Raw genomic sequence first — 11690 nt, forward strand, 5'->3', positions numbered from 1 at the left:
AAAAAAAAAGAAAAAGGAGAATATTAAACACAGAATTCAGGACCATGGTTACCTCTAGGGCCTACATTCTCAGGAAGGGTTGTATCACCCCCCAAGGAAGTAAAAATTGCTTCCAGATGTGGGAAGGGTGCAGAAAAAAATCTTAGATTTTTTATAGTGAGCTCACAGTACATAAATATATATACAATACATTTGTGGTATTAAAACTTAATGGATTGCTACCCAGTAGTATGTTGGGGAAAAAAAAAACTTAATTTGAGCCTCAATAATGGTAATAACTGTAGAAAATTTCTAAAATTGTATAAATATACACTGAATATTTTTAATGCATAATAACTTTATAGTAATAGTTTATTAAAACTGCAATTGGTCATTTTTTGGAGGTTGCTAGAGAAATAATTCAATTTGAAAACTAGATAATAAAAAGAAAGAATTAGCATTTATCCTGCCTTACTTAGATTACCTGGACAACCTATACCTAAAGTAACTAAATTGTTTCTCAAAGTAAATATAATAAATAGTTGACTTAGGAATGTTTTTCTTTTTTTCTTTTTTTCTCTTTTTTTGGCCACGGCTGGGTTTGAACCTGCCACTTCCAGCATATGGGGCTGGTGCCCTACTCCTTTAACCCACAGGCACTGCCCCTGAGGAATGTTTTTCTTATAGAAGTATCCCAGCTAACAAATAAAAAAGAAATGATAGAATTAGAAAAAATATTTTTTGTAACACCTAATGAATTTAAGCACTTACCAGCAAAGGTTATTTTATCAGTTTTCTAACTGATACGGTAAATATTACTGTAAATGGGTGATGTAAAATATTGGAAATTTATTCCCTCTGTTCTGGAGGCCAATAGTCTGCAATCTAAGTGTCAGCAGACTGCACTCCCTCCAAAAGTCTTTATGGGAAAGTCAGGTTGTTGATTCTTGCACTTTCTGGTGGCTCCCAACAGTCCTTGGCATGTGGCCATGTCTCTACCTTATTAGCCTCCATCATCGCATCCTCTCTTCCTTTTTTGTCTATATTCTCTTTGGTTATCTTTTATGAAGACACTTATCATTGGATTTATGGCCCACCCAGGTACTCTAGGATGCCCTCCTTATCTTCAAAGTCTTTGACTTTATTACATTTTCTAAGTTCCTTTTACCAAATAAAGTAGCATTCACAGATTTTGGACATACCTTTTGGAAGGGCTACCATTTAGCCCTCTACTCCTATTAATATCATAAAAAGAGTCACTCAGAGGTAGGCTTTCTTAAGGAAGTAAATATCTCTTTGCCAAAAAACAAACAAAAAAAAAAAACAAGCAAATAAAACAAAATAAAACCATACCTGAATCCAATTAAGGCTCTAGATCCCAACACCAATTTATGGGAAATACAGGAGACAGAACACGGTCAACAAAATTTAGATCGTAAGAAACTCTACAGAACAAAAATACTTCAACAATTAAATTATAAGGAGCAGAGGGGCATAGATGAAGAAACCTACATATGAAAAGAAACTTATCTACAACTCATCAACCAGTGGTACTGTAGGGTTTTTATTTGGATCCTGATTTAAAAACTTTTTTCTTTTAAAGAAACAATCAGGGAAATTTAAATACTTTTTGGTTGCTTTGCAAGTATGTAAGTATTATAAATTTTAAAAGCAGTCTTGTCTTTTACATACCATACTAAAATATTTGTGGATGAAATTATCTGTCTAGGACTTGCTTCTGTATACTTAGGAGTGAAAGAGGTAGGTGGGTTTATACGTAAAACAAGATTGGCCATAAGGGAATGTTTTGATGAGAGGATGTTTTTGGAAACAAAACATATTATGCTATTGTTTTTACTTTGGTATGTGTTTGTAACTTTCCATAATAAAAAGCTTAACAGTTTAAAAGGTTGAAACCTGTTCCTCCAAAAAAAAAAAAGTTTGTAATGCTTGAGAATAGGCTTGGCAACTAAAGGGGTGATGTTAGTTTTTCTGCCTGGTGATTAGTGAGGCTCCAAGGGCTGGGTCACTAGCTTTACAGCTATTCTAGCTTAAAACTATTGTAGAATGTAAGAATAACGCAAAATATGTTTCTCTTTGAGAATATGTTCATTCAGCCAGACTTCCCTGACCAAATTTTTCCCATTACTTCTTATCTCACATCTTCAGTCTGGTTAAACATGACTGTCTCATTCTCTCCTCCGTACTTCCAGAGTATATTTTAATAGTGTAGCCTATTTGGTTGTCCCAGGTTCCAGATTATAAATTCCTTAAAGACACTAATTTTGTAGGCTCGGCGCCTATAGCTCAACCGGCTAAGGCGCCAGCCACCTACACCTAAGGTGGCAGGTTCGAATCCCCAGCCCGGACCCGCCAAACAACAATGATGGCTGCAACCAAAAAATAGCCGGGCGTTGTGGCGGGCACCTGTGGTCCCAGCTACTTGGGAGGCGGAGGCAAGAGAATCACTTAAGCCCAGGAGTTGGAGGTTGCTGTGAGCTGTAATGCCACGGCACTCTGCCCAGGGGGACAGCTTGAGGCTCTGTCTCAAAAAAAAAAAAAAAAAAAAAGACACTAATTTTGTTTGTTTGTCTTACTCATCTGTATATCCCCCTCATACCATTTAACATTGAACCTGGTAAACTCTCTCACTAAATGGTTGGTTGAGTGAAGGAGAGGAAAGCAGTAGAGCTAAGATTGTTCTGGTAAATAAAATGCACAATAAACCTACACTTTATTTCTGAAATAATCCCTTTCCCAGAACTACTAAAGTACAGCTACAGAACTACTTTGACCTTTTTTCCTGCCCATCACCTGGCAAAGATGCTAATGAACTATATTATACTGCAAATAAAAGATGAGTAAAGAGTGAGGCTGTACCAAAATAAAAAGTCGGTTTTTACATAATCAAATGTTGCTGATTCTACTTTTCCAAGGTATATAATGAAATGAATTTTTTTTAGATAGCTGGCTTTCTGGGTATCAGAATTCTCCCTGTGTAAGAATTTCTTTCTTCTCTAATCTCTTGGTGTGCTTTACGATGGTAATTAGAATGTAATCTACTCGAAAAGGTGTCAAGGAGTACTCTAAAAATACTATTTTGTACTATGAAATTATCTGGCAGTTTCCTTGTGGATAGCAATCACCATAAAACAGGCTATAAGAGCCCGGGAGACACCAAAAAGACCAATGTCCTTTTCTATTCCCACCCTTCCCATTACAAACAATAGCTTTTTGTATAATAACTATCTTCTTAATGTCTTAAAATATTGCATATTGTCTAATCCCCCAATCCAAACTAGTTTCCAAACTATTACTTTCTCTAAGTTTAGATTTTTGAGAAAATAGATTTGTACAACCACTGTTATCTAAAAATGAAAAATAAAATGTGTAACATTATCATTTCTTTTTTACCACATAGTCTTGGATGATTTCTCATTGGTATAGAAAACAACATAATAAACCTTAAGCTTTAAAATGTAATTATTATAATTTTATTAACAACCTAAACATATTTTATTTTCTCTTTAGGTGGTACGGGACTATAATCTTCAGCTGTTTTTACAAGAGAATGCTGTATTTCGCAAACCCCAGCCTTTCCAGTTTCAGCCTTGTGACAGTGATACTGTAAGAGAATTCTAGATTTTCGTTACATTTGCTGTTCCTTTGTGTTTGTGTTCTATAACAGTTATCCTTGGAATGGACAGAAAAGGCTAAGTGTGGCCAGGTACAGCAGCTCACACCTGTAGTCTTACCATTTTGAGAGGCCACAGTAGGAGGGCAGGAGTTTGAGACCACCCTGAGCAACATAGACCTTTTCTCCACAGAAAGTTTTTTAAAAATTAGCAAGGGGCTTGGCACCTATAGCTCAGAAGCTAGGGCGACAGCCACATACACCGGGGCTGGCGGGTTCCAACCTGGTCCGGGCCTGCCAAACAGCAATGACAACTACAGCAAAAAGTAGCCGGGCATTATGGTGGGCACCTGTAATCCCAGCAACTTGGGAGGCTAAGGCAAGAGAGTCGCTTAAGCCCAAGAGTTTGAGGTTGCTGTGAATTGTGATGCCATGGCACTTCTACCAAGGGCAACATAGTGAAACTCTGTCTCAAAAAAATAAATAAAAATAAAAATTAGCTAGGCATGGTGGCACAGGCCTATAGTCTCAGCTACTTGAAAGGCTAAGGCAAGAAGATAGCTTGAGCCCAGGAGTTCAAGGTTACAGTAAGCTATGATGTCTCCACTGCATGCTAGCCTAGTCAACAAAATGAGAAAAAAAAAAAAGGAAAGAGAAAAAGATGAGCTTGAGTGTATCTCATTACTTTTATAACAAAACTATGACATTTTTTCTTAAAATGTGGCTAACACACCCAATATTTTTATGCTAACAATTTTCTTCTAAATGAGATTAAGTTATAAGACAAGTTACTGAAAAAGGTTCAGGGAAAAAGGGAAAAAGGTTCAAGACATTTATTCATATATACTTTCTGTCCATGAATTCTTCATGTTGTACCATTCCAAAGAAACCAGTGGTTAAATTTTAATCAGAATAGAATTCATTAATGGAATAATGAATAGATATATGCAAATATTTTGGTTGGCCTTAGAAAAAAATAATAGGCCTTTCATAATTCCTTTCAGATTTCTTTTTTTTTTTTTGCAGTTTTTGGCTGGGGCTGGGTTTGAACCCGCCATCTCCGGCATATGGGGCCGGCGCCCTACTCCTTTGAGCCACAGGGCTGCCCCCAGATTTCTTTGAATGTTAAAGTACCAGCATAAATCTCAAATTGGCAGTTTTTAAAAAGCATTAATCTTACATTTTTGTCCTTGAGTTTGAGTTGGTACCGTAGGAAATGTTTGCCGTGGGCGGTGCCTGTGACTCAGTGAGTAGAGCACCGGCCCCATGTACCCAGGGTGGCGAGTTCAAACCTGGCCCCTGCTGAACTGCAACCAAAAAATAGCCAGGCAATGTGGCGGGTGCCTGTAGTCCCAGCTACATGGGAGGCTAAGGCAAGAGAATCGCTTAAGCCCAGGAGTTGGAGGTTGCTCTGTGAGCTGTGATGCCATGGCACTCTACTAAGGGCAATAAAGTGAGACTCTGTCTCTACAAAAAAAAAAAAGAAATGTTTGTCGTTATTTGAATTTAAAAAAAAAAAACAAAAGGCTAATTTGATAACATTTAAAAAATGAAATTCCTGTAATCCTAGCACTCTGGGAGGCTGAGGCAGGTGGATTGCTTGAGCTCAGGAGTTTAAGACCAGCCCAAGCAAAAGAGACACCCCTTCTCTACTAAAAATAGAAAAACTGAGAAAAGAGGCTCACTTGAGCCCCAGAGTTGGAGGTTGCTGTGAGCTATGACACTACAGCACTCTGCCCAGGGCAACAGCCTGAGACTCTGTCTCAAAAAAAAAAAAAAAAAAAGAGAGAGAGAGAGATTAACTTCTACTAAATGAGAAGGTACTTGTTGGCATTACTAGCACATTATCTCTGTGATACAGTTTCAGAGTTTAATGGTATCAGTTTAATAAAAATATATTTGCTGGAGATATCTTCATTGCTTTTCTTTCATATTAAGTAGCCCTGTTGGCTCGGCGCCTGTGGCTCAAGTGGCTAAGGCGCCAGCCATGTACACCCAAGGTGGCAGGTTCGAATCCGGCCCAGGCCCGCCAAACAGCAATGATGGCTGCAACCAAAAAAGAGCCGGGCATTACGGCAGGCGCCTGTGGTCCCAGCTACTTGGGAGGCTGAGGCAGGAGACTCGCTTGAGCCCAGGAGTGGAAGGTTGCTGTGAGCTGAGATGCCATGGCACTCTACCCAGGGGGACAGCTTGAGGCTCCTGTCTCAAAAAAAAAAAAAAAAAAAAAAAAAGTAGCCCTGTTAGTGGCTATATAAAGAAATGTAGGAAATCAGCATTTCCCTCTATATTATAACCATGACCCTGTTTTATTAATCAGCTTTTGCTAATGAGTGACTCAGTCACACTGTCCTATAATTTGACTGCTTTGAAGCCTGGGAGAAATGGAGTATAGAGCATTAGAAGATACAGGGTATGAACAAGTTTATCAAGCTCAACTTAAAATCATGACTAATTTGAGATTATTTTATCTTTGCCATTTTCCACGAGGAAAGTGAGAATAACAGTGACTTTCATCTCACTTTTGCAAGGCTCAACTACAGCCCTAAATGCTTCTTTGTTTCTAGATGCTGTGTGTTCCTAGGCAGTGTTCTTAGCTGTTGTGTCCCTGTTTGCCTTAAAATTCTAACTCTATGCTGTGTTTTCTGTCCTTGTGCAATCTTTACTGGGCAGAGTTTAAAAGCTGCCCAACTGGTGGATATTGAGCTCTCCCCTGTCAGTGCTCTGAGAATGACCATAGCTGAGGTATATGGGGTGTGGGTTAAGGGGGGGAGGGGTGGGTTTGCATGTCAATGGAGGGTGGGACCTGGTATTGGGATGAAAGTCATATACATGTGTAAGAGGCCACTGAATGCATAAGCTGTGGCTTTCTGTTTTCCCCTATACATTAGACAGTTCCTTTCCTATAAATAGTGAAGAGATGGAGCTATTCACTTTTTATCTTGTCTGAAATATCTTATTTTCCCTCAATAGGGGTGCTGGAAAGAACCATAGAGCTAACCTTGTCTTTATGAAAGGGGAAATTGTAGCCTAGAAAGGAAAAAAGACTTGTCTAGAGCCATATAGAAAATTAATGACAGATTACTGTTGTGATCACAATTTTGATGTTGTTCTGCCGTGCTAATCTGTTTTCTGAGAAGATATGTTCAACACTTGAGGAGCAATTAGTTTTTTCATAATGGAAAAAGATAAATGCTTAATGCTTTTATAAAAATCAGTCCATATTATCAACCATTGAAAAAGTCTTTAGAGTAATGATTTTGAAAATGTTCTTATCTACAAAATATTTTTATGTTTAATTTTGTTTATTGTAAGTTAAATAGTCTTGTAGCCCACAAAGAATAAAATCTCTAGTAATTATTTTTACTCATTGAGACTAGTACTGTTCTTTGTGGGACAAAGCTACTGTTTCTAATTTTTTTTTTTTTTTAAAGAGACAGAGTCTTACTTTGTCACCCTTGGTAGAGTGCTATGGCATCACAGCTCACAGCAACCTCCAGCTCTTGGGCTTAGGCAATGCTATTGCCTCAGCCTCCTGAGTAGCTGGGACTACAGGCACCCACCACAACACCTAGCTATTTTTGGTTGCAGTTTGGCTGAGGCTGGGTTCAAACCTGCCACCATCAGTATATGGGGCCAGCTCCCTACTCATTGAGCCACAGGCACCACCAATCTGCTTCTAATTTTTAAAAATTAGCTGGCATGGTGGTGCATGCCTGTAGTCCTAGCTGCTAGAGAGGCTGAAGTAAGATCACTTGAGCCCAAATCTTTGAAGTTATGGTGAGCTACTATTGTGCCACTGTATTTCAGCCTGAGCAACAGAATGAAACCTGTCTCAAAAAATAAAGAATAAGATGGATCAAATTTTTAACCTAATATATTTTTTATCTACCAGTAAACTAAAACATATAAATGGTACAAATCCTTTGAATAAGGGTTAATAAGATTGTTTCTGGCATATGACTTTGGCATAACAACCCCAAAATTATTTTTTTTGAAGTGGATTAAAATACTAGTATTTTACTGTGTTAGTGGTTTTTATTCATGATACATGACCATCTGTTTTTCTGTCCTTCAAATAGCTATAAAGTAGAACCTCCATAGTTGACCACCTCCCTACATTGGCCACCTCCTTAAGTCAACATAATTTTCATATACCAGACATGCCCCACATGTAGGTATCAGTACAATAGGTCTAATTCCTTATGTTGACCAGTTTGTTACAGTCCCTTGGGTGCTCAAATTATAGAGGTTCTACTATATTTTGATTGTAGACTTGAAAAATGATGAAATCAGCTTTTCTATCCTGGCTCACTTTGCTCAGGTATCTATGTGAACCTTCTGTGCCCTTATTAACCTTAAAGTTAACTGAAATCATATATTGAAAGGGGACCTAAGGACAAAATAGTTAAAATGATTTAAAATAATATATCAAGAATACTGAAATGTTAATTTCCTTAGTTTATTTCTTTAAAGTTGTTTAATAATTTTATAAATTTTTAAAAGACTATTATTTTGTTCTAAAAGGACTGGGATTTGTTAACATTGTTAGGCTTTGAAACATTGCTAACTCATTTGAAATAGTGGCTTTTGTTGTTCTAAAAACAAAATTAAATCCACAAATATCTTACCTATAATTAAAAGCCTAATCAGAATTTCACTCAAAGGATTCTGTTTTTCCTAAAAATGATAATCTTCTTCTTCATCAGTTAGAAACTGATTCTAATATACTTATTGTCTTGTCTAGTATACTTATTGTCTTGTCTCTGAAGGCACCATTCTAATAATCTGGGACCCAGGCCCTCACTTTGAAATTAGGGCATTAGATTATATTTGTTTAACCAACATTTACTGAAGGCATTTTATATACTATTAGGCAAGGTGCATGAAGCCAGGAATGCAAAGATTAAGATTCTGCTCACGCCCTCACATTGGCTAAGAACAAACAGGAAGCCATGCAGCAGTCACAGCATGATGTGATATTTGCCTGACAGTGGCCACTCAGTAAATGTCTAACAAACGAGTAGATATAATGGATACATGTGAAAAATAAAAGAGCCCTTGAGTCAGTCTGGAAAAGTCAGGGATGATTTCACAAAAAAGATAGCACTTGAACTGAGATTTCTTGCCTAGAAATTTATTCATGAGCAACAGCAAAAAGATAGGAAAGTTATTCCCACCACAGGAAAGAGTATTTAAAAAAAAAAAAGATTTGTGTTTAGATTGAAATTTATTTTCCAAGAAAAGACCTATGTCCTTCTGAAATTGTCTACTAAAACTTGTATGATTTCTTTTTTTGTTTTTTAAATTGTTGGGGATTGACTGATGGTACAAAGAACCCAGGTTGCATTGATTGCATTTGTTAGGTAAAGTTCCTCTTATAATTGTGTCCCTCCCCCAAAAGATGTGTCATACACTGTGACCCCCCACCCCCCTCCCTCCTTTCCTCTTTCTGCTCTCCCCAACTTGTGTGATTTCTAAAATTCTGATGTTTCCAAAGATCTCAAGAATCACAATTACTTTACCCCACTTACCTTATACCATACCCAAACTGACACAGACCAAGGAAAAGCTATTTATCCTGTACTTAAAGTTTAACAGAGGCTGGGAGTGGTGGTTCACACATGCAATCCCAGCACTTTGAGGCGCAAAGATGGGAGGATTGCTTGAGACCAGGAGTTCAAGGCCAGACTGGGCAACATAGCAAAACCCCTATCTCTACATAAAAATAAGAAAAATTAGCCAAGCATGGTGGCATTTGCCTATACTCCCAGCTACTCATGAGTCTTAGACAGGAGGATAGCTTGAACCCAGGAGCTTGAAGCTGTAGTGAGCTATGATTGCTTCATTGTACTCCAGCCTGGGTGACAGAGCAAGACGATGCCTCTAACAACAACAACAAAAAGTTTACAAGAAACTTCTTTTTAGTATTCTTCTTCATGTTCTAATTGATATGAATGGTGGCACCTGTGGCTCAAAGGAGTAGGGCACCAGCTCCATATGCTGGAGGAGGTGGGTTCAAACCCAGCCCTGGCCAAAAACTACAAAAACAAAACTAATTGATATGAATTATTGTTGTACTATTATTCTCAATTATTGTGTCATTATATATACCTCTTTAAACATAATCAAATTAAGTAAGTAAACTTTCTTAGAGCCAGGCTATGGTGGTATTTGATACTTAATTTTTAAATTCTTATGTTCCGCTTTAAGAAAGTAACAATGTTCTTTAAATTGTATGCTTAATAGCTTATATACTAAGAGGCTGAGGTGGGGGGATAGCTTGAGTCAGGCGTTTAAGACCAGCCTCAGGGAGATCCTGTCTCTACAAGAACTAGAAAAATTAGCCAGATGTGGTGGTATACGCCTTTAGTCCCAGCCACTTGAGAGGCTGAAGCAGGATTGCTTGAGCCCAGGACTTGAGGATGCAGTAAGTTATGATGATGCCACTGCCCTCTAGGCAGGGCATGAGAGTGAGACTCTGTCTCAAAAAAAAAAAAAGTACTATTTCAAAAGTTGCCCCTTTTATTTGTTACTTGTGTTTTTGCTGGAATAGAGGCATTAAAATATTCCTTTGTTTTCATTAACATACTCATACAATATATGCCTAAACTGAAATCAAGTGATCAGATATCTTAGATAAACTTAATACTTTTAGAAACATGAAAAAAGAGTTTATGTGTGCATATGTTATTATTCTTTTATATGACGATTAGGTTACAGTGTTTGCACTTGTTAAGTAAGGTCCCTGTTGTAATTGTGCCCCTCTCCCAGGAGGTGTGCCATATACCCTTCCATTGTGCCCATTAGGTGAGGGCACAACAACACCTCTCCCTCCTCCTCTCTCCCCCAAATACATTTTTAAAGATAAAGAAAAAGATAAAGTAATGCTGCTTAAAGTAGTCAGCATTTTAAAAATAAGTAGTCACTAACAATTCCCTTGCTAGAATCAACTGCTGCTGATACCATCTTAAAAGATAATTATCTATACTAGATCTTGATTTATGTTGATCGTAAATAGTAGAAGTTTCATTAAAACATTTCTCTGTTTTGTTTAACAGCCTGGGCTGTATTTGCCTTCTATGGAATTCTCTGTTTTCAAGACTTGTGTTATAGGAGCATCACATGTCTTTCATGGCTTGATTTCAGAATTCAGGAAAAGAATAAATTAATACGAATTTTAGTTAAGTGTCATTCTCTATCCAGAGGATCTCAAAGCCACATCTTCTAATTAGTGGCTTTTATCTGTCTTGATCATGGGGCCCTCCTGTCTAAGTAATAGTAAACCCATAGAGAATGGGGGAATATCCCTATCATAACTTACCCAGCTCTTAAGCACAGGGAATAATCAATAAACAGGTACAGATTCTGCATGGCAAGTTGAATTAGCACACATTTAAACTTGATTACTTGTTCCTAAAATGCGGCTCAGAATAAAAATTAAATTTCTTAACCAGTTGCCTCCTTTCTTATCTGTCTATGCCTACAGATTCTTTTTTTCTTTTAATCTGTCTTAATCTTTCAACATTTTTCAATTTTGTTTTTGGTTCATTCTTTAGTCTATCAAGAATCTAGTAATCATTTGGATTTTTTGTGAATAGTAATATTTTTTGTTTTAAATAGTTTTCAAGAGGGTCTTTAACATTAACAATTACCATTATTGACTGGATACTTGTATAATAATAATATACAAGTATAATGTACTTAATATATGTAGATACTATACCAGAATGTTTAAAATATAATAGGTGGCATTTTCACCAATTTTCAAACTTAGCTAAGACTCATCGTAATTAACATACCCCTGATCATAAAGCTAATAAATGGCATAGAATGGATTCAAAACTAAATCTATCTGACTCAAAAGCCTAGTCCTGGACTTTTCAGAGTATATCTCTCTACTCTTACACATCAGATTTCTCTAGCTATTGTACATTTCATTTACATCTGCATTCAGAGTTTAACACTTTAATGGCCCTGGCTTCTGAAAAAAGATACAAATTTGGCTTGGCGCCTGTGGCTCAAGTGGCTAAGGCGCCAGCCACATACACCTAAGGTGGCAGGTTTGAATCCCCAGCCC

The 11690-nt window shown here is 37.3% G+C and overlaps 1 protein-coding gene across 4 annotated transcripts in view; it reads left to right on the plus strand.

Annotated features, from left to right (window-relative positions):
- The window catches only part of FCHSD2 (FCH and double SH3 domains 2), a 274562-nt gene that overhangs the window by 220635 nt on the left and 42237 nt on the right, over positions 1 to 11690 (plus strand). For all 4 annotated transcript variants that reach the window (XM_003780920.2, XM_023509932.1, XM_023509945.1 and 1 more), the window contains one exon: positions 3511 to 3606. In XM_003780920.2, coding sequence (XP_003780968.1) covers positions 3511 to 3606 — 96 coding nt within the window. The remainder of the gene's footprint in view (positions 1 to 3510; positions 3607 to 11690) is intronic.

Source organism: Otolemur garnettii, unplaced genomic scaffold (genome assembly GCF_000181295.1).
Source record: "Otolemur garnettii isolate 467f Iridium unplaced genomic scaffold, OtoGar3 scaffold00001, whole genome shotgun sequence".
NCBI lineage: Eukaryota > Metazoa > Chordata > Mammalia > Primates > Galagidae > Otolemur > Otolemur garnettii.